At 44.5% G+C, this 23,696-nt stretch overlaps 1 protein-coding gene across 2 annotated transcripts in view; it reads left to right on the plus strand.

The window, feature by feature from the left end:
- Adam19 (ADAM metallopeptidase domain 19) overlaps window positions 1–23,696 on the plus strand; it is an 85,842-nt gene that overhangs the window by 50,078 nt on the left and 12,068 nt on the right. For both annotated transcript variants that reach the window (XM_027938598.3, XM_027938599.3), the window contains exons 6-15: window positions 2,312–2,504; window positions 3,175–3,240; window positions 8,019–8,090; window positions 12,289–12,455; window positions 14,301–14,385; window positions 15,694–15,833; window positions 17,849–18,026; window positions 19,330–19,419; window positions 21,036–21,231; window positions 22,542–22,650. In XM_027938598.3, coding sequence (XP_027794399.1) covers window positions 2,312–2,504; window positions 3,175–3,240; window positions 8,019–8,090; window positions 12,289–12,455; window positions 14,301–14,385; window positions 15,694–15,833; window positions 17,849–18,026; window positions 19,330–19,419; window positions 21,036–21,231; window positions 22,542–22,650 — 1,296 coding nt within the window. The remainder of the gene's footprint in view (window positions 1–2,311; window positions 2,505–3,174; window positions 3,241–8,018; window positions 8,091–12,288; window positions 12,456–14,300; window positions 14,386–15,693; window positions 15,834–17,848; window positions 18,027–19,329; window positions 19,420–21,035; window positions 21,232–22,541; window positions 22,651–23,696) is intronic.

The raw sequence follows: 23,696 nt of genomic DNA on the forward strand, positions 1-23,696 counted from the left end.
CAGTTGGCTTGTGATCCAGCCTTCTGTGTTTGTAGCCTTTGAGGGAAACCAAGATGGCAGGAGATGTCCTGGTCAGCTGAGGTGAGAAGATAGCTTGGGAACAGGATGCCCTCAGCCACTCTTGCTTCTGCCCTTTCCTGTCTGAATCGGGGAGTGGATGTGACCCTTGCTCTCTCCGCTTCACCCCCAGCTGTTGTGGGAGCACCTTAGGTGACCTGCCAAGGGGCTGGGCAGGCACTGCTGCATCCGCCTGGGTGAGGCAGCTGGGAAGTGGGCAGGCCGCTGGCACAGGAATGAGCTGTCTGGGATGGGACCTGGGCAGGGCTACTGCAGACCAGGGGCTGGCATTGTTTTTCCTGAGAGCATCACAGACTTTTCCCAAAGGACAAAACCTGGGCAGGCATCCCAATGGGGTGGGGGTGGGGGTGGGTGGGGCCAAGATGACCTGAGAGAGAAGTCCTTCCAGATCATAGTGACGGACTCAGAGCTGGAGACACTTTAGGTTTGGCGCTATCTGGATGGACAGGAGTCTGAGGAAGGGTTTTGAAGTACCTGAAGCACTGTCAGGCCCTTGGGACTTCCTCCTGGGTTTCCTTCTGCCCAGAGCCTTGGGTACATTCTCTTGCTGTGGTGTTCATCTCACTGCATGGAGGATGCAGATACCTGCTGCCTGGGCCTCTCCTCATCCCGCCATTGATGATGTGGGAGAGAGCAGATAAGAAGGGGGAGCTCTTCCTCATGGAGTCTGGGTTAGCCCTCAGAGACCTCATCGGTAGCATCTGAGCATTCAGTCCGTCAGTGTGAGGGCTGATGAGTCCTCTTTACCATCTCCATTTCCATTGCAGTCACTGTCCCCAGGTTTAGACTCTGCTTCATGAGGGCAGGGGCTTTGCCCATCTTGTTCACCATTCCATTCTCAGCCCCTAGCAGGAGCCTGGCCAATGTTTGTGGGGTGAGTGGCTTTCCTCCTATGGGCCTTGAGTGATGGATGGTCTTCACATCCATCCGCATTTCCAATCAATCAGGGATGAGAATTTTTGAAAAAAACATTTGCATCTCTATTGAACACATAAACTTTTTTCTCTTTTCATCATTTCCTAAATAATACAGCGTAACAACTATTTGCATATTATTGGCATTGTTTTGGTTTTATAAGTAATCTAGCGTTTATTTAAATGGAGTGTTAGTAGGTTATATGAAAATTCTACACCATTTTGTACAGGGGACTGTGATTTTGAAATCTTTGGGGAATCTGGACCCAATCTCCCATGGCTTCTTAAGGACAAGGATTATGTCTAGATTTCAACTGGAACACGGTCAAAGCTTAGTGAGAGGAAGAATAAAATAAATGAGCACACATCTTTATTCTAATTCTAGGCTAAAATCTATGATCAAGGGAAAAAAAAATTGCCACCCATGCCTGGTTGTGGGTGTCACTTCACCAAACAGCTGCCATGCTGGCAGGGAGCCTTGGGGACTAGCAGGAACGTCTCCAGTCCTGCATTTCCAGCTTTGCTTCCAAGTACCAGGACAGCTGCCTTTTATTTTTATTAGGAGTCCTCATAAGTTAGTGAGTTACCGTTTTCATTTTAGGGTTGAGGAAATTGAGGCTCAGGGTGATTTAGGACATTTTCTGAGAAGCAAAGAGTCCCAGGTCTCCTAACTGCAGGCCATTGGGCTTTCTCCAGCCACTGCCTTTTCGGAAGAGTCTATAAAGTTCTGACCTGTGATTATCATAGGCCATGTTTGGTTTGGGAGACCTTTTGGGATCCTGATCCTACAGTCCTTCATCAGTTTTAACCGTCCTGAGTACAAGTTTTTAAACTTTTTTTTTTTTTTCTGTGCTGGGGATGGAACCAAGGAGTGCTCAACCACTGAGCTACATGCCCAGCCCTTTATTTATTTGTGAACAGGGTCTTGCTAAGTTGCCCAGGCTGGCCTCGAACTTGCAATGCTATTGCCTCAGCTTCCCAAGTCCCTGGGACTATAGGCGTGTGCCACCGCACCCAGCGTTTTAAACACCTTCTGACTTTACTAGTTCAGAGATTCTTAACCGGAAGCCCTGTGATGAATTTAGGGGGCCCCAGAGCCCTGAAATTGTGTGCCACATCTCAGGTTACAAGTGCATTTCTCTAGAGAGGAGGTCTGAGCCTGCATCGGGTCCTCACAAAGGGGTGCGTGGCCCCACAATAAGGTGAAGAACCAATGATCAAAACCAACTGTGCCCACATGCCTATGGGCCTGTACAAGGGACTTATTCAGGATCCTGGAAAAAATCTTTGACCAGATATTCTATTTCTTCTATCAACAGAGGACTGATCATGGTGAGCAGTAACCTCAGCTACATCATTGAGCCCCTCCCTGACAGCGAGAGCCAACACCTTATTTACAGATCCGAACATCTCAAGCTGCCCCCGGGGAACTGTGGGTTTGAGCACTCCAAGCTCACCACCAGGGACTGGGCCCTTCAGTTTACACGCCAGACCAAGAAACGACCTCGCAGGGTGAGTTCCAAGACTCTCTGTGCACTAGTCAACCTGGGGCTAGGCTTGTCCCCTCTGAGCACCCTTACTTTGAACCCAAGAGTATTTATCAATTGAAAGAGAATGGCGGAGAAGAAGGGAAGAACTTCTTTTTTATTTGAAGTCATGATCAAGTGTGAGACACCCTCATAAGAGAATAACTACTTTGGGGGGAAATGCTACTAGTTTTACAATGCTCTAATATGTTGATTGCAGAAACTATAAGAAAAAAAGAAAAAAGAGTATGTTTCCCCTTCTGAAATAACCACTTCACCTTGTACAGCAAATGTTATTTATGCTGAAAATCGTCTGTGGTCTTAAAGGGTATTGGGAAACTCGGTCATCAGCAGGCTCCCTCACAGTGTGTCGCCCTCTCCTCTACCTGTGCTAGTCAGGTCAGCTCATTAGTTTTTGAGAATAAAGGCCTGGATTCCATGTCCCAGAGCCGCCTCCAGCAATAACCAAATGGCAGGTGGACAGCGTCGTGCAGTGAGGCTGATGGCAGCCACAGCCCAAGCCGTTTCTAGTGCCCAAGTACAACGTAAGCAAGAAGGCTCACCGCCAGCTCACCAGCTTGTTTTCTCAGCAGATTTTAAAATGAGGCCAAGTTCACGGTTTCTATAGCTCTGATCTGCTTATATCTCTTCCTTAGATGAAAAGGGAAGACATACACTCCATGAAGTACGTGGAGCTTTACCTTGTGGCTGATTATGCAGAGGTAAGGGGGCCATGGGTTTGAGCATAGAATCTACTCTCTTGATGGCTTTGACACTCCAGGCTTCAGGCTGCTTTGGGGAAATGCTGGCACATTCATCTCTCTCTGATTTATCATATGATTTTTGACCTTAAATCTAACCATCCTTTTTTTGGCCATTTTTAATATAGTTGGGGAAAAAAGAGAAAATAAAACAAGGAAAGTCTCTCCTAGCTCCACACACTCATCAGAAGGAAAAGAGTAGGGCCATTATCTGGAGTGACATTTCTCAGACTGGGTCTGAAGTCCTAATTTAGGTCCTGATGCTTATTCTTACTGGGCCCATGAATTCTCTAAAAAATTTATTTTGTATAGAGATAATAAATATACTCTCTGTCATCTAGCTGAATACCAATTTCTTGCCCATGTGTGGGTCCATTTTTATAACCATGTGGCTATCAAATGAGAACATAAAGCCATGATTCCCAAAATATGGTTCCCAGGTTAGCAGCATCTGTAGCACTTAGGGACTTGTGAGAAATTCAGATCTTGGGGCCCTACTGAATTCTAAACTGCCAGGTTGGGGTCCAACAGTCTGTGTTTAAATAATTCAGTGATTTCTGTGCCCAGGAGAGTTTTGGAAACCCACTTATCTAAAGAAGTAGCAGGTGTCTTGGTCAGGTTTTTGCATTGTTGTGACCAAAATCCCCAACAAGAACAACTTAGAGGAGGTGAAGTTTATTTGGGGCTCGGTTTCAAAAGGTCTCGGTCCATAGGTGGTTAACATCATTGTTCTGAGCCCACGGTGAGGCAGCATATCATGGAGGAAGGGCCCAGTGGAGGAAAGCTGCTCAGCTTATGGTGGGGTCAGGAAGCAGAGAGAGAGGGGTGGCAGGGAGGGGTCTCTGGGAAGATGTATCTTTCCAGGACATGCCCCCAGTGACCCACCTCCTTTAGCCATGTCCCACCTGCCTATAGTTACCACCCAGTCCGTTCAACCTAAGATGAGCTGATTCCATTACAGCTGTCATGATGTGATTTTTTTTTGGGGGGGGGTGGATATGAAGGATTGAACCCAGGGGCACTTAACCACTAAGCCGCATCCCCCAGACCTTTTAAAAAAGTATTTTGTTTAGAGTCAGGGTCTCGCTAAGTTACTTAGGGCCTTGCTAAGTTGTTGAGCTGGCTTTGAACTCATGATCCTCCAGCCTCAGCCTCCTGAGCTGCTGATCTTTTTTTCCCCTAAATATTTCTACATTAACAGGAGCTTTTGGGGGAACATCTCATATCCAAACTATAACAACAGGGTAGACTTTAATTTATATTCCTTTCATCTGGAATTTGATGAAAACTACCTGGCTCACTCATTCATTTTCTTCATTCATCAATGATTCCCTGATTTTCTGTGATGGGCCAAATGCTCAGGATACAATTCTCAAGAAGTCAGACCCATCTCTGGCATCATAGAGTTTGCAGCAACAGCACAAAAGCTTTATAGTTCCTAACTGTGCAACCACCAAGGTTATCCCTTAGGGAGGATTCGAGTCCGTGGAGTGGAGAATCCCACATGGTTCAAAGACTTGGGGAAGCTTCTCTGAGGTGGCAATATTGAAGAGAACACCTGCAGACTGGATTCAGCCCCATTGGCCTAAATTAGCCAGATGCTACTTCCAGGTCTCACCTCTGTAGACTCAACCAACCACACAACCCAGCCCCACCTCTGCACGCTGGGCCTCCATGACCAGGTGCCTGTTCTCACGTGGTGTGCTTACCTGGGCTGCCCTGCAGGCAGGGCTCATTACAACTCCCCTCTGTGTTGTACCCCATGCAGACAGGGTTACCAGCTCCCCCAAAGGCCTCATTCTAAGGTGGCTCTACTCAGGGCATAATCTCAAAGCGCAGATCCTGGAGCAGTGTCAGATGGTAGGAAGAGCGCTGACCTTCAGGCCTGAAGAGTTGCCTCCCAGTGTGAGTGGCAGGAAGAGGTGGCCCTGGGTTAAAGGACAAGGAAGAGTTAACTGGGCAGAGGAGTGGAAGTGAAGGGCATTCCAGCGAAGGAATATTGTATTCCACTTTGAGAAGAGTTTAGTTTTTTAGTAACGTGTTTTTTCCAGCAAAGAGTATGTGTGTGTGTGTGTGTGTGTGTGTGTGTGTGTTTTCTCTAGGACTTTTGCTTCTTCCTAAAGGCAAGTGTGTGCAGAGGATGGGGAGCAATGTGGGGAACAAAATCAAAAGCCAGTTTCAAAGCCAGCCAAGGCGCCATGCTCCATCCCCTGCCCTGCAGGAGGGTTGCTGGGAGAGAGCTGAATTCTTTGGACTCCAGGACACATTTCCATTTAAACCTTGTGTCTAAGATCATCTAATAAAGAGGTCGTGAGCCTTTTCTTCTTCTTCTTCTTCTTCCTTTTTTCAATCCTTTGTCAGGTAGAAGCCCAATAGTGAAGTATATAAAACCCAGCTGTGCCAGTTGGAAGGAGGGGTGTTTCTCCTTTGCAGCCTTTCAGTCTCCCTAGGGGAACCTTGGAGAAGGGTTTTGAATATATTTATTTATTCACTGGTGCTGGGGATGGAACTGAGGGCCTCACGCATGCTCGGCAAACACTCTGCCACCGAGATACACCCCCAGGGAGGTGTAGGAATGTCCAGCAGCCACAGAAGCAGGGGTGCTGAGACAGGGCAACCTTCTCTGGGCTCTGCATTAGGGCATTGCGTGCAGAATGGGTAGGAACAGGGAGGCCTGGCACTGCTGCCTTGAGAGACGGTTGTCACTAGTGGAAATAATCCAGCAGCTTCCTGCTCCCTGGGCTCAGGTGGGAGCTCCTGGGGTGGATCTCAGCATGTTCCCTCCTTAGGTGAGGCAGAAGTCCAGGGGAGCAACCGAGAGTATAGTGTCATAGGAGGGGACAGAGCACCTGAAAACACAGGGCTGTAAAAGCCTTTCATGATACCTCAGAATGTGGGGTAGCTGAGAAAGGATGGATATACCATGCAGTATTTTCAGTGTCACCCTAGAAAACGGAAAGTTGAAAAAAAAATTTTTTAAGCCAAAGGGATTGCAAATCTAGTCTATGGCCACCCACCACATGTTTTTGTAAACAGTTTTGCTGAACAGAGCCACACCCATTGGTTTACCTATTATTTGTGGCTACTTCCGGTCACCAAGGCAGAGCTGAGTAGTTGTGACTGAGACAGTATGGCCCAAAAAGACTAAAATATTCACTATCTGGCCCTTTATAGGAAGTTTACTGACTCTTGCTTCAGACTGTGCTGGACAACATGATGCACTCCAACTATGGTGGCCTTATTGGGCCTTATTGTTTGAAGATAGGATAATATATTTGAAAGACAGCAAAACCTGACCCTAATGTTCTAATAAATGTTTACTAAATGAATGGAAATGATGCAATACTTTCTGTGCCACGAGGCCAGTTTAGAAATCAGGAAGGCTTCAAGATTGAAACTTCTGGGTTAACATGGAAAGGTCTATGTCACAGGGTCTCAGGATTTAACTCTATAGGAAGCAAAGAGGATAGTGAGATTTCCTTCTGATGAGTGACAGTTCCAAGGAAGCCCATAATCAGTGGAAGAAAATAAATGGTTGATTTCTTCCATGCATCAGGGCTGAGAACACAATCCTGGCCATACAAATATCCGACAATGTTTTATTTGTTTGTTCATTTATTTATTTTTTATTTTTTTGTTTTTGGCTTGGATATTCTTGTGGGGTGGGGTAGAGGAAGAATGTGAAGGTTTATATTTGAAGTGACATTTATGTTGCATACCTGTGGTAAATCATATAGGTACCCAAATTCTTTGTAACGATGACAGCATACAGGAGTTGCCCATCATTTGCAAATTCAAGTTGCAATTTTAGAAAAATCTTATCTTTACATTGTTAAGCTTTTCTCCATTATTGCAGCTGAAACAAATCTATCCTTTTGAGGCAGTAATGGTCCATTCATACTGATACATCATCTTCCTGGTACCCATGGCAGACATTTCTAATCAAGTAGAGGAAATTGATTAGAAAGTCTGGTTTTAGTCTTACTCAGTCCAAGTTCTCTGTAGAAGGCCCTGCTGGTTGATCTCAATGGTGCAGTCTGAAGTCTCTTTGCTTATATCTATGGTCCTGTTGTCAGCACCCATTGAGTGTCATTCAAATGCTCTCCATTGCAGTAATTTCTGTGAAGATTTTCTCAGCAAGTTTTCTTAATCCATTTTAATTGTGTAATCCTTAAATACAGGATCTATTATACTAGCTATTTCTGGTCCTTTCACCATTTTAATTGAAACTCCAGGACCGTACCTCACACTTCTTTGTGTCCTGCCTAATGCTAAACAGTGTCTTGCCCATAGCTATTATTCAGCAGTGGTTTGACCAGTGTTGATTGAACACATGTAGGGGAGCCTCATGAGATCTATGTGGCGGTGGATTCATATTGGGGTGATGACCAAGGCAAGAATCAGGTCAGTCCCTCTTCTAAGCCTCAATGGGAGTTTGCCAGAAGCTTTGTAATTTGAAGGGCAGGAAAATAAGATTTACTGCAAGGGTTAGAAGGTAATTCAATTCACTCCACAATTACTGCTTGCCTGCTATGTGCCCTGCATTTAGCTGGTAGGTACACATACCAAGATGGATATAACCCAAGTCCTGTACATCATGAGCTGTTGCTGTGGTGGAGAAGAGAGTTAGATGAGAAATGGCTGCTTACAGAAGACAGAAGAAAATAAGAAATTCAAAGACAAGTCACGGGTACAGGAAGGGCTCTGGGGTCTCACCTGGTTCTGTTTATTTTATGTAGTTTCAGAAGAATCGACGAGACCAGGATGCCACCAAACACAAGCTCATCGAGGTTGCCAACTACGTTGATAAGGTGAGACCAGGTGTGTACTTGGTGGGACAGGTGCCAACACGACAGTGGCGCCTCAGGACCGGAGATCACATGCACCTGAGTGCCATCTGCTGCATTGGCCTCCCCAGCCGGTTTTTGAAAAGGGCCAAGTGGTGCCATCAAGGCTCAGGGTGGTCATAAGGAAGCCCTGAACTGTGTAACCGTAGGCAAGTTGCTCATCTTCAGGTTGCAGGAATTTTTGTTTCTGTTTTGTTTTGTTTTAATTTATAAGGTAGAGGAATTGGCCTAAATCAGTGACTTTATTTATTTATTTATTTTTGGGTGGAATCCTTTTTAAGTGAAATTTTATGTCCATGTCTATGTAGAAGTCCTATGGAAACACACTGCTCTGAGTGAGGCAGGGGTGAGCACTGCCCCTCTCAGCCCTTCCTTCACCCCTGCAGTAGCTCCCTAGGGTATGGAGGAGCCCAGTTTAAGAATGCCTGAGAGTTTTTGAAGAATCCTTTCAGGTATAAAGCCCAAAGATTCTTTGAATTAGGAGGGAATTAAGGTAGGTCAGGATGGGAAAGGTACACCACCGGAAAAGTTGAGGAATGGTTTATTTGGGGCCAATCTGCAAAGTTTCCCTCTGTAAAAACTGCCCTAAAATGATTTCTTATCTCTTAGGGAGACTGCAAATGGTCAAGTTTCCCAGCTTATGACCTTTTACAACATACTTTTAAGAAATACTCAAAGTTTTAAATTTCACTAAAACACGCTGTCCTGGGATTTGGAAATACTTTGTAAATGTGAAAGAGGGTACTTGCTGGAGTACAGATTGCAGAAAAGGTATGACAGCAGCCTCTTGTCAGGCTAACAGTATATCATTTAAAAAGTAGGTTTGGGTATGTTTGGGGTCCCACATCTCTTTGAGGATCTCATAGCAATTTTATGTACAATTTCTAGACACTCATAAAACTGAATTCTGGGCCTGCTAGGGATTCATGGATCCCAAGTCTGAAGGGGAATTTTTAAAATTTTTTAAAAAATTGTTTACCTAAACATTGGAGGATAAAAAAGAGAATCTAAAATATATTTTTTAAAGGGACTAATAAGGAAATTTGGTGGTGTTCTAAGATCATCAGATGGGATGACCTCAAAGGCTTTGGAAACAAAGGCAGGTGCAAGTCAAACACTGGCATTTCCTGGAAGGAAGGACTCAGACACGGCAGAGTCCTCTGTCCAGCTCCCAGCTCACTGAAGAGCACCGTTTAAATAATCCTGCAACCCAAGCACTCAACATCTGGGAAAATGAGGAAAGCTTGTTTCCCTGGGGAATATACAGGAGCCAACCCTGATGTCATCCACGTGACATCTGTTCCCAGTCCTGGGGACGTGGCAGGTGGGGGACTTGACTTGGCTGAGCCTCCCCTTTGTGACCACTCCAGCTGGTCTAGGTGATGGAATCGGGGGGCACTGATTGGAAAAAAAAATAAGGAAAAAAAATGAAAGTAAAAGAGAAACAGTCACAAACCCCCAGCCATAGTTGAAACCCATGCTTTGCTGACTGGTCCACTGTGCGGGCACCACTTGCTTCTCTCCCTGGCAGCTGAGGTTAGACACTTTCTGGGTGTGTGTGTGTGTGTGTGTGTAGATACACCCACTTCTCTGAAGTTTGCTGACCCAGCTACTTGAACTAAAGGATTGTTCAATGAAAGCTGAGATGAACTGCACTCGTTTGCTGAATCATGAGCCCTGTCGAAATATTTTCCCCTGTGAGAAGGCCAAGTCTCTTTCCTTTCAAAGCTCCCTAGTGAAGCAAAGTTAAATGAGAATCTAAGCCCTTTATTTTCTGGAGTGAGTGATGTGGTATAAAACAGAAAAATAAAAATTCCCATAGATACTTTGTGGAGCCACAATTTCTCTGGGGCAAGAAGAAGGTCTGTATCTACCCCAGCCCTTTAGCCGTCTAAGGTCTTGAGTGGGCTCCGAGGTGACAAGGTGGGCCCTCATCCTGGCTTCCTTGTTTATCTGCATCTTGGGGTTAGAACACAAAATGCTTTTCAAACATTGGCGCCTGGGTTATTATTTTTAGGTGGGGCAGTATCTGCCAATTTTCGATTAAAATGGTCTCACCGGTTCACATGACTCATGCGGCCTCTGCATACATGATTTTCTAAATAAGTATTATAATCATCAGTGATATTAATTGTACAGATTATGGGGTTTGACTAACGTATCATGCTTTGGTCATGCCTCCCCCACCTCTCTTGCCTTTCCCTGTTGCCCCACCCGGATCCTTGTCCCCTACCTAACAGTCCCTCTTCTACTTTCAGGTCATTTTCCCCTCACATATGAGAGAAAACGCGCTGTACTTGTCTTTTTATGTTTGACTTTTTTCACTTAACATGGTGATGTCCAGTTTCCTGGAAATGACATGATTTCATTCTTCTTTGAAGTTGAATAATAATCCATTGTGTGTGTGTGTGTGTGTGTGTGTGTGTATATATATATATATATATATATATATATATATATATATATATATATATATATATCACATTTTCTTTATCCTTTCACGGGCACCTAGACTGATTGCATCCTTAGCTGTTGTGAATAGTGCATGGTGCTTTTCTTTTCTTTTCTTTCTTTCTCAGTAGCTCAGTAGCCTCTAAGACAGATGCATCAAGGAACCCCTTGAACCCACACCTTCCAGTGCCTTCACTATAAAGAAAACCCTCCTCCTGCTTCTGTGCACAGGAGAGAGGCTGTGGCATAGAGGTTAGGTGCAGCTCTAATGTTAAGGAGGCTGAGCGGTCTCATTTGTCGAAGTTCAGGGTCTCTGGGTTTGGACAGAATCCTGAAGATCACCTGGGAGCTTTGCAGTCTTATGCTCACTATCTGTTTGTGGAATCCTTGAAAAAAACCCCAAGCTTCTAAGGAAACCTGTTAGAATAAGCATGTCTGTCCTCTTATATATTATTCATTTATTTTTGATGATAAAAAATTTATTCCCATCTATTTGTATATAATTTTACTTATTCACTTCCAAAAATCAGGCAGTCTTCTTTTAATTAAAAAAATCCATATATAATTTCATATATCTACATAGGAATATTATTCAGTGATAACAAGGAAGGACAAAATGATACAGGTTATAACATGAATGAATCCCCAAAACATTATGCTACGTGAAAGAAGCCAGGGACAAAAACCTGTATTGTATGATTCTGTTTATTAAAAAAAAAAACGTTTCAGAAAAGGCCAATCTGTGGAGACAGAAAGAAGATTAATGGTTATCTGGAACTGAGGATTAGAATGGGGCATGACTATAAATGGACATGAGGGACCTTACTGGCATGATGAAAACATTCTAAAACTGGAGTATGATGATAGCTCTGTAACTTGGTAGAGCTTAATAAAAACTACTGAGTTGTAGTCTTGAAATAGGTGTGTTTTATGGCATGTAAATTATATCTCAGTAAAGGTGGGGGAAGGGTTGCGGGTTTTGGGGTTGTTGTTGTTTTGGGTTTTTTTTTTTTTTTGTATAGAGGATTGAACCCAGGGGCACTTCACCACTGAGCCATATCCCCAGCCCTTTTTATTTTTTATTTAGAGACAGGGTCTCACTAAGTTGCTTAGGGCCTTGCCAAGTTGTTGAAACAGTCTTCTGCCTTGGCCCCAAGTCACTGGGATTATAGGCAGGTGCTGCTGCACCCAGCCAGTAAATTTTTTTTTGTTGTTAAAAGGTTCATATACAAAAAAATTTTAGATACATATAAAAAAGATAAAGGAAGAGAAAATTGTGCAGAAAGCCAGGATAAGGGTGGATCCTACAGAAGTGAGCAGAGCTCAGCTCTGAGCTTACTCATGACCAGCTTTGTTTGAAAGCTTTCATCCTGTTTTAGTATGAAATTTGTCATCCTGCCTGTTTTGCCCAGAGACCCCAGCCCTTCTGGAAGACCAGGCCCAGCCACACTGATTCTTTTCACACATGATAGCCCTGGACATGTTTGAAGTAACATTATGTCTCCTCTACACAAACACTCACCAGTTCTGCACCAGAATATTAGGCATTTCTCTCAGAACCCCTTTCCCCTTCTGAACAGTGTGGAGAATTCCTGTCCCTGCTGCCCTTGGAGACACAGGCGAAGAGAGATCTGTGCTCTGAACTCTTAGGCCACACAGAGGCTGATAAATCCCACATGGCGTTTACGGTATCTTTTCTGTGTCTTTTCAGTTTTACCGATCCTTGAACATTCGAATCGCTCTCGTGGGCTTGGAAGTGTGGACTCATGGGAACTTGTGTGAAGTTTCAGAGAATCCGTACTCTACCCTCTGGTCCTTTCTTAGTTGGAGGCGCAAGCTGCTCACCCAGAAGAAGCATGACAATGCTCAGTTGATCACGTAAGTAGCTTTTCCCACATGTGTGGCCTCGGCCTTGGCTGCGATGCCTCTGCCCACAGTGCGTGTACTCAGTGCTTGCCCTTTCTTTCCCCAGTGCTGAGTGTTGGTTGGACAAGGAACCTGCAGGCTCCCAGGTCCACATCATCAGGCATTTCTCAGACATGTACTCTGTGCCCAGCACACCTCAGAAAATATTAAAAAGCCTAAGAGGCATAATGGTTCTATGAAGTGGTTACTGTCTCCCTAAGAAAATTAGCCTCACGTACAACCAGTTGAGCAGCTGAACCGACTGGCTGTTGGGAGTGACTGACAGTTGGTCATGGCTACCTTGAGACACACTTTGATCTAGGAGATGAGCTCATCTCTCACCACAGATGCAGGAGAGGGGCTTCCTAGGTCATCCTTCACTTGGTTCCCCAGAGGCTCAGAGCTGAGTGCCTGAGATGGTCAAAGTGACACAGAGTGTGGACACTGTGTACTTTGGTGGGAGCAAGACACTGGGTAGGGATTCATTTGGGTTGCATCAGTCCTGCAGAAAGGACAGACACTTCTGGGGTTGCGGAGGTACCTGACTGTCTCCTGAGGGTGATCATTTACTAGTCTTGGCTTCCAAAGGTATTTTTGAAGCAGTTATGACAAAGGACATATAGCCCTTTTTCTTCAGTTCCCTAGATGTAGCTCTGAATCAATGATCATTTAAACCTTGGTTTACCTTTTTTTAAAAAAAAAAAAAAAAAGTAATAGTCTCAAAGACCTGGGCTATGGGAGGTGACTTACAACAGAACATACATCTAGGAAGAGTCTTTGGTTACCAAAACTTTTGCCTGAGCTTTGGAAGCACAGTACTATTTTGGGGAAGACTTTAAATCTAGGTCTCCAGTTGGACTTCCTCAGAGCCATGTTCAAGTTTATAAAATACCAAGTAGGGTTTCCTTCATATAGATTGCATCTCTTTTGCATAATCCTTTGCATATTGTCTCTCTGAGTATAAGTCTGCCTTGAATTCAGCAAACGTTTGTTAAGTACCCACCCACCGTGTGTGAGATTCTGTGCTTGGCTCTAGTGGTCCCAAAATAAACCAGATAGTCTCATTCTCAGAGATTCCAAGGTCTAGATAAGAAGACAAACGTTGAGATAAGTACCATAATGCATTTCCATAGAGATTTCAAATAGACTACATTTTTGTGGCATGCACAAAAACACTGGTATTTCTTTTATTCCTTCTTGCCGACCCTGGATATATACAGCTAAGAGAGGGAGGTATTAAACTGGGGCAAATCGGGATGGCTGTGGGCAGATTAGGATCATAATTGCAAAACAAAGGCAGAAACAGCTCATCCTTGTACCCAGCTGTGCTTTGCAGGTTCCTGATGGGACACAGCTGTTTCCTTGGCCCCAGAACCTGTGAGAATGAAGTGGCACCCAATCTCCCCACCCCTCGGCCCCATAAGGCGTGTGCCACAGAGCTGGGGCAAGCCCTGGGGCCCTGGCAGCTGGTGGAAGCGGGCATGATTCACTTCAGCATCAGACCCTGCGCCACCTTCCCATCCGCTCCTCCCTGTGACCTTTTCCTGTGCAGAGGGAATGGGATGGAGCTCTATGGACCCTGCCTGTTTCCTTCCTGGGAATTGACTATGGGCACATTGTGGGGAAAGTGACCTTTCATTCAATCTGATTCTCTGGAGGTGAGAGGAAGTGAGAGGTGGGGTGACCTAAAGTTGCCCAGATGGCCAGGACACCAGAGCCCCTCCCCTTGGGAATGAGCTGGGAATGTCACCCACTCCTGCACACATAGGAGCAGCCCTTCCAGCCCCCACCTGAGTCACCTCTCTTTCCTTCCTACAGGGGCATGTCCTTCCACGGTACCACCATTGGTCTGGCCCCCCTCATGGCCATGTGCTCCGTATACCAATCGGGAGGGGTCAACATGGTAAGTCTCAGTCAATACGTTGGGGCCACAGAATTTAATAAAACTTTCTCCCAAGACAGGAAGTCATCTTTTAAAAACTAATCTGATATTTACGGTTGCAAAAGTGAAAAGCTTTCACATCAAGAAGGGCAATTGTTTAAAATGAAGTCATTTAATTCTCACAGGTGGAGGTACTCAGGGGTGAATTTTCATTTATTGTAGTTTATTTTTGATTTTCAAGTGCAGGAGAGGCCTGAGAGATTGCATGAGTCCATCATCAGGGGCTGGAGGATAGTAGGAAGATAGTTAGTTTTTTTTTTTTTTTTTTATTCGAGAGCTTGCAGTTTTGTCATTATGAAACAAGAGCCCATCTCAAAATCACAGTTAGGAAACTTCTGTTGAAATTCTCTCTGACTTTAGGAGAGTGTTTTGACTATTCATTTCTAACCTGCGAGTAGATATCAGGAAGGCTGCTATCCATCTGTTTGTCCATCCCTCCACCCATCCTGTATTTATTTATTGACATAAAGGTTAAAAATCCAGGATCTGGAGTCCAAAGGGATTAGTTTCAAAGAGCATCCATGTGACTTTGGATGAGTTAACAGGTGTCCTCAGTTGTAAAAATAAAGATAACTTTATGGTTTATAATATTTGGGTAAGAATGGAAATTAAATGAAATTATATAACAAACGTGTGTTTAATAAATCATTTTGCTGCTTCTGTTTTGCTGTTCATTTTTTGTTTGTTTTGAGATGGGGCTCACTATGTCGCCCAGGCTGGCCTCTAACTCCTGGGCTCAAGCCATTCTCCTGCCTCAGCCTCCTGAGTAGCTGAGGCTATAGGTGCCAATCACTGTGCCAGCTCTGCTTGTTTTCTTCCTATTTCTGTAGCTTTTGCTTTTGAGCATTAAGTGGCACATGCTGCACCAGGGGCTCTCAGAAGACACTGAGTCAAGTGTACCCTATGATTGATCCAAGGTGGGGTTTCCCTGTCAATTGCCCTACATCCTGAAGAGGTACATAGGTTAAGAGGAAAAATGGAGGAAATCCTTGTCTTTCATTTATTCAGAAAACACTGGGAATATTGGTCTGGGAATTCATCAATGGTCAGACATGGTCTACAACCTTCAGGAACTCAAGAAACAGGAACTTTTAAGCATTTGATTTCCTAATAATAACAGGCTCTAAACTTGCTGTTGAAAGCAGGTATAGAGAGCCTTTTGCTCAGTTGTTGGGGAATCCATAGGGAGTCGCAAGGCTTTGACAAGGAAAAGACAAGAGATAGGGTGAGGAGGAGCTGTCCCCTTGACCTAAATCTCTCCCTGAACAGGACCACTCTGAAAATGCCATTGGTGTGGCTGCCACCATGGCCCACGAGATGGGCCACAATTTTGGTATGAGCCACGATTCTGCAGATTGCTGCTCAGCCAGTGCAGCTGATGGTGGGTGCATCATGGCAGCCGCCACTGGGTGAGTCAACAGGAAGGGTGAGGATGGGGAGGAGGGTGAGGCATGCACATCCAGGGTGACCTAAATTTTCCTCCCAGCTGGTCCCAGAGAGCCTCTGTTAAACCTCTAGTAGGGCCTTAGCAGAGAAGGTGGTTTTTACCACAAAGAAATTGGAAGAGGACCAAGAAGACAAGTGTTTAGAAGAAGTACTAGATTCCTAGTAGGAATTCCGGTGTTGGTGGAACCCTAGATATACTTAATTTCTGTTTTAGGGTCTTCAGCTGCAAAATTGGCCTGACCACACATGTTGTTTATCCATTCTGAGGACCCACTGTGATAGCCTTAGCCATTGGTCCTTCCATTCCAAAGAGTTCAGTTAGTGCTATTTACATCCCAGACTTTGCATCAAAGCTCTGATGTAGCTTCCAGAACAAGTAGAAGGAAGGGGACCATCCACATACCCTACAGTGACTCTTCAGGGAATTTGCAGGTTGTTATCCACAAGGAAAAAAAGACAAAGCAGCTATATCTCCTTGAAGTTGGGAGGGATTTTCTAAACCAGAACCTTTGAAAGAAGACTTCTCTTCAAGTTGTCTGGATATGGAGTTATCTGGTTGGGTTCTTCCAGGACCAAAGTGTCTCAGTGGAAGGCATCATGGTGGACCTTATGTTCCTCGCCATAAACCATTAGTCCGCTATGCTTCTTAGAGAATGGTGTTTCAGTGTCTCCAGGATGAAATGCTGCTTTCTGGGAGCTCTGGTGTCTAGTGTTTGTTCTTCCCTTCTCAGCTGTGACACCGAATGGATGGTATTGAATGGAGGATACAACTCCACAGATCATGCTCAGAGCCCAAGTGCTCAAGGGGAAATTCACCCCTTTCTCTTCTAATCTCAAAGGAGTATCTGTAGACAAATATTTGAGAGTTATATTCATTACTACTCCAATTTGTTTTTACCTGATCTGTTGATATTCATTACTACTTTAATTTGTTTCTACCCAATTTACTAATTTTGCTAATTTAACAATTATTAACATTCATTATAGCATACCTTATCACTGAAGGAAACCCTTCTGTATTTCACCTTTAATTGGCTAAGAGAATTGGGAGCAGGTAACCCTCCCTTTATAGATCTAAATTGTGGCACAGTAGCTTTGCCTTGTCTGCAGGGGACACATTCTAAGACATTCCAGACGCCTGGAATCACATATCACAGAGAACCTCATGTATCCTGTGTTTTTTTCCTGCATATATATCCCTATGATAAAGTTTAATTTCTAAAGTAGGTACAGAAAGAGATTAAAAACAATAACTAATAATAAAGTAGTATAATTATAACAATAATTAATTATATAATTATGTAACTATAATAAAATTTATTTAAAACTTATAAATTATTTATTTCTGGAATTTTCCATTTAATATTTTCAGATCACAATTGGCTTTAGGTAACTGAAACCATGAAAAGCAAAATTGTGGATGAGGGAGAACTGCTGTACTTTCATTTCTTTTTCCTAATAGCAGAGGACCCAGGAACTTTCATGCTCTTGTAAGATAAAGAGCACAAGTTTGTGAGTTTGATAGTTTAGTACAAAGTGTGCTCTGCATACATATTACTAGCTCGTGAAAAAAATTAACCTATGATCTTGACCTTTTTTGACTGTTCTTCCATCACAGAGAATATCCATCTGATATCAGCTTCAGTAAAATTTTGGGTTGGGTGATATTTTGTTCAGTTCTAAAGCTGGAGGCCTTGTTGTAAGGTGTGCGTTACCCTTTGCTTATTGCACCTCCCTCATACAAAGGCAGATACTGCTGTAATAATTCTCAAATATGTTTTCCATACAGAGTAAGAAAAATTAAACCTTATGGCATGGTTAGTATTTCATGATTAACCATGAAAGATTTCAAAATTAGTGTGTCTGAAAGTTCTAAGTGGGAAAATGTATGTGTGAGGAACTAGGGGGTCTGTGACCAGGTGGAGTCAGCCTCACGGGTAGCAGACCCCCAGCCAATTCCAGCCTTGTTGTCCACCAGGCACCCCTTCCCCCGAGTGTTCAATGGATGCAATAGGAGGGAGCTGGACAGGTATCTGCAATCAGGCGGTGGGATGTGTCTTTCCAACATGCCAGACACGAAGACACTGTATGGAGGCCGGAGGTGTGGGAATGGGTACCTGGAAGATGGGGAAGAGTGCGACTGTGGGGAGGAAGAGGTAAGACGGTGCTAGAAGGAGGGAAGAATTTGCCCTGGCTTCAAAGCTCCAGATCCAAAGAGAATGCAGTAAAGAATTACTTCTTCATAGGCCTTTCCTACACGTGACCATCAAAGACCCCACCGCGTGTCAGGTGTGGGCAGAAGCCTTCCAGGTGCACTGCTTCTGCAGCCTCTCTCTGGTTGAACTATTTGTGTCCAAGATCAGGGTGGCATTGCCTTTGTGAGCATCTGGTCAAACCAGAAACCACGACCCTGTGGCATGTTGTCTCTCTCTTCCCCAGTGGCCTCCTTGGCCCTCCAGCTGCACTGAATTTATTCTGGAGGCTGCACAGCTGGGTCTATGAACTTGAACATGAGCCTTAGGAGGCTGCTTAAAATAACAAGCTCATGCTGTTTAGCCTGGAGAAGGGATGATTGAAAGTGGATGTAGGAAGTGCCGGCGAGGCTGGGAAGGGCTGCTAAGAGGAAGAAGGGGCAGAACGCTCCTTCTTTACTTCTCATCTTCAAAGTGAGGGCGGAGGGTGTTGCAGCCCAGCTCTGTAGTTTTTAACAGAAGCATGTTGTTCTGCAAAAAGCAGAACTGGGTTGTTTCATCTCTATTTTTTGAAGGATGAAAATATGTCAGTTAGTGCATAATAATTGGGGAAGAATACATAAGTAACAGTACATGATAGGGGTGAAAGTGAGGGTCTGTGTATGTGGAAAAATCTGATTTTATAACTTCCTCTGTGGTGGGCTATTTTTTTGTTGTTGTTGTTAAATATGAGCATGTAACGTTCAGAAGTTAAAGATGATATCTCCCCCACTACCATCAGCTCAGAGATGAGCCCAGACCCTTCAGAAAGGAGGGAGTTGTATTAAAAGCAGTGTGAATACTATGATTTTGTAAAATAACTATAATCACATACACATATGTATTGGGAAATTTGTACCATGAGAGAAGGGGCCGAGTGTGCTCATAGCTCCTGCTGCCACCATTGCAAGGTAAGTGGACCTGTTCCCTGGGAAAATTGTCACACTCAAAATATTGTGCCTCTCCGTGGTGCCCCTGGGGATTGTGCATATGTGTACAGTCTGTGATACGTGCACATGACCTTGATGATAAAGCTGTTGAATGATGTTCTGGTAAGGAATTCTAGGGAGCAGGGGCTGCAGGGGCACATGGGGCAGGGCTGGGGCTGGGGAGGTGGCAAAAGCCCTCCCCCTGCAGGGCTCTCATTCTTGCCGCCTGCCAGGAGGACTCTCATTCTTGATGCCTGCCTGGCTGTCCAGAGACTCACGCCCACTCATTGCCTCCTCAGGAATGTAACAACCCTTGCTGCAATGCCTCCAACTGCACCCTAAGAGAAGGGGCCGAGTGTGCTCATGGCTCCTGCTGCCACCAGTGCAAGGTAAGTGGACCTGTTCCCTGGGGACCTGACCTGACAGGTGACTGCTGTGCTAGGGTGTGAGAGGCAGGTGTGGCCAGGCTTCAGCTGCCATGCTGGGGGAGTGATGGGATCGTTAAGGAGCTGGGATTTGGACCCGGCAAACTGGCTTCAGGATGGCTCCTCTTTGCTTCCAACCTGCTCCAGGTTGGTAGAGATATGTGCGCCTTGCAGCTTCTCCTCCACACACTGCCCCTGCTCACCACTGCAACTGGGGCCTCTGTCTTTCAGCAAGTAACTTGGCCTGAGCATGGCCTGCAGAAGGGCCCGACTGCCTTCTCTCTTGGGAGGACCTTGTGGTTGGTGTGTAGTCACCCAGGAGCAAAGGAGGGCTTTGTCCTCAGTCCTGAGTTTTCTTGCCTCGCTCAGGGGGAATTTGCAGACCTTCTGGTATGACTTTGTGTCCCCCAGGGAGGCTGTGCTGGGTCAAGTCCTTGCAGCCTTGGACCCAAGCCTAAGAATAAGCATGGAGTGTGATCATTTCATTTAGTGCCAGGATTTCAGTCTGAGACTCACAAAGCATTCCTGGTGTCTGAGACCTTGACTTCAAGCCCGGGATGTGTGACTTTGGGGGACTTATTAACTGAGTCTAGGTTCTTTATCAGTATTAATAACATGGATCACCGGGGGGGGGGGGGGCCTGTTAAGACTCAAATAGGACCAGGCATGATGGTGCATGCCTATAATCCCAGCAAGTAAGGAGGCTGAGGCAGGAAGATCACAAGTTTGAGGCTAGCCTCAACAGCTTAGCAAGGCCCTAAGCAACTTAGCGAGGCCTTGTCTCAAAATAGAAAATAAAAAGGGCTAGGGATGTGGTTCAGTGTTTAAGCACCCCTGAATTTAATTCCCAGAACCAAAAAAAAAAAAAACACAAGAAAACAAAAATAACTACTTAAGTGGAAGCTCAGGTTTTACTATTTTCCTGATGAGTGTTATTACTAATCAGGTTATTTGATCTGCAATGTGGGGTAAATAGCAGCACATAGCTCATGGGTAGCATAAGTGTATATAACATACTTAGCCCAGTACCTGGCTCAGTTCTGGGAATGCATTATTGCTGAAATGCTTTATAAATCCAGAGGTGCTGTAGGAATGCTGTGTGTGTATATTTGAATGTGTTAGTAGGCCTGGATCCTCTGCCATGACTAACTGTGAGACTCTGGATAATTACTTTACCTTTAAACCTCAGGTTTTATCATCTGTAAAACAGGGACAATTATATTACATAGGACTATCAGGAAAACTAAATGCACTATTATTGGCACTGGGCAACTTGAGTGGGAGCTGCATGAAGTTTGTTGTTGTTACTAAATCACATAGTAAGCCCTAAAACTGTTGCATAAATGTTATTTCTGACCTATTTCTACTTAAGATGGCTGCAAAGAGGAAGTGAGTTAGCACCTTGAAAACTCTGGAGTCACTGTTTGCATTAGAAGGCTCATGGGGTAAAAACTGCTATGATATAACCCTGGTGGCTAGAACATTCTGTTCTGCAAGAGTGATGCTCACAAGCCCTTGGCTAATGGGGTTAAGGGCAAGCAAGAAAATGACTGTTTTTCCTCCATCTCATTCAAATTCAGCTCCTGGCTCCTGGCACACTGTGCCGTGAGCAGGCACGGCAGTGTGACCTCCCAGAGTACTGCACGGGCAAGTCTCCCCACTGCCCCACCAACTTCTACCAGATGGACGGCACCCCCTGCGAGGGCGGCCAGGCCTACTGCTACAATGGCATGTGCCTCACCTACCAGGAGCAGTGCCAGCAGCTGTGGGGTCCTGGTAAGGGTTCTTCTGGGGAACACAGCCCCCCTCCCCCCAGAACTTTAGAGCCAGCCTCCCCTCCAGTCCCTCGGGTGGCTTACCATCTTGGCTTCAGAACACCCCTGGATACCACCTCTTTCACGGCCTGGACTCTGGGTGGATATTCAGGGAAGATGAATGGACAGCATTCTTCCCAGACCCTAGATGCTTTTAGTTCTCAGATGGGACAAACAGATGACAAGAATCCAAAAGACAAATGAACAGATGATAAGAGACAGAAAAGCAAATGAAAATGGCCCCTAAGCTATGGAAAGTTGTTTAACCTCGTCATATTAAAGGAAAACAAATTATAACCAGATGGAATTGCTCATGTATCAGATTTTAAAGACTGAAAGTTAGTTTAAGAGTATTGATGATAAAATAATAATATAACAAGAGTGATCATATATAGTGTTGTGGAGGATGTGAAAGTAAGAGATAGGTACAATCCCTATGGAAAGTAATTCGGAGATATCAAAATTTTAAATGCACTTATTGGGTCCATCAGTTCCACTGCTGGGAAACAGCCTAGGGCCTACACTTGTACTTGCTTATCTATGTGAAGATAAATTTACAAAGATGTTTTTATAGTGCTATTGTTAGTTACAGCATTATAACCTCTATGTCCTTTAAGAGGAACCCATTAAACTAATTCTGAAAAATTCATACAATGGAAAGCTATACAGCTAAAGAAATAGAAAGAAGGCTGCTCTGCATGGTGAATAAAATCATCCCCCACAAAAAATTAACTAAAAATGCCAGACACAGAACATTGGATACAATAAGCTTCCGTTCTTTATTAGATAGATTTTCTCTAGAAGGTACACATGGAATTTTGTACCTGGGAGACACACAAGAGAGAGATAAAATTCTCTCTGAAAGTAAACTGTTAATAATTATTGCCTTTCCAGGATAAAGGGGAATAGAGATTGAATGGCTGAGGAAAAATTCCAAAGCCATGCCATATGTTTATACTTTTGTGTATGCATTATCATTTTTTTAAAATCCTAAAATATGGCAATTCTTCTTCATTAGAGATAGTCCTAGCATGCAAACCCCCAGAGATATAAATCCTCAGTGGGGCATGAAAATGGATATCAGACATTTTCTACGAATTGGTCTTGATGAGAAATGGGAATGAAATAGCCTGATAAGAGAACAGAAAGAGACTGAGTTTTTCCTCCCCCCAAAAAACATTCTTAACCTCTTGATTTTGCCAAAGGCTAGCTTTGCCCTGGGGGCTTTCGGCAGGCTAGTGTATTGACAAAAGTTGTTTCTTGCACACCCAGGAGCCCGGCCTGCCCCTGACCTGTGCTTTGAGAAGGTGAATGTGGCAGGAGACACCTTTGGAAACTGTGGGAAGGACATGAACGGCGAACACAAGAAGTGCAACATGAGGTGATGAGTAGTGCAGACCCCATGAGAAGAAGAATGACAGAGTAAATCCTGCTCTGTCTGCCTTTCTCCTTCCCAGCTCAGCAGAGCACTGGTCCTAGAGCTGGGCCTCTACCCAAGTCAGCTGAAGTCTCTATTCTTGGCCTGCTGTTCAACAGTATACCAGTCAGCCCTATGGAATCAGAGGGAGGGTTGGCAAAGCTTGATGGAAAGCTGATCAGGCTTCCTTTTGAGCCTGTTTTTCAATAGGAGGGAGGGAATTGGCTTTCTGAGATCATTTGTACTGAATGCACTTATGTCCTTATTTGAGTGACTCACTGTCATTCATTCATTCCAACTGACCATGCACTCACCTATCTACCTATTCATCTACCTATGTACCTATCCATCCATCCATCCATCTCCATCCACCTATCCATCCATTCATCCACTCACCCACCTATCTATCCATTCATCCACCCACCCACCTATCCATCCATTCATCCAACCACTTGGATCCATTCACCTATCTACCCATTCATCTACCCAGTACCCATCCATATATCCATTTATCCATCTACCTATCCACTTATTCATCCACTCACCTGTCCATCCATTCATCTACCTATCCACCTATCCATTCACCCATCCAACACCTGGATCCATCCATCTCTCCATCCATCCATCTACCCATCCATATATCCAACCATTATCTATTGAAGGTTTACCATGCACAAGATACTGTGCTGAGTGTGTAGAGCTTTTAATCAGCAATACAGCGTGATACTGAGAATGTGGAGAGAGAGACACCCAACCCGACTTAGTGGCCTGGTGTGGTTTCCCAAAGAACTTATACCTAGGCACAGTTATGATGCAATTATCTAAACCAGCAGGGTCAGGGATGGTGCTGGTGTGTAGAAGAGTGTTCTAGGCAGAGAGATGGTTGGAAAAAAAACCAAAAACCTGACAGTTGGAAGAACTAACCATAGTTTGGTACACTTACGGTATAATTTAGAGGTGTAAAAAAGAGGGGATGATGAGAAATGAGCTTGTGCTGTTAAGCAGGAAGT

This window comes from Marmota flaviventris, chromosome 5, assembly GCF_047511675.1.
Source record: "Marmota flaviventris isolate mMarFla1 chromosome 5, mMarFla1.hap1, whole genome shotgun sequence".
In the NCBI taxonomy this organism is placed as follows: domain Eukaryota; kingdom Metazoa; phylum Chordata; class Mammalia; order Rodentia; family Sciuridae; genus Marmota; species Marmota flaviventris.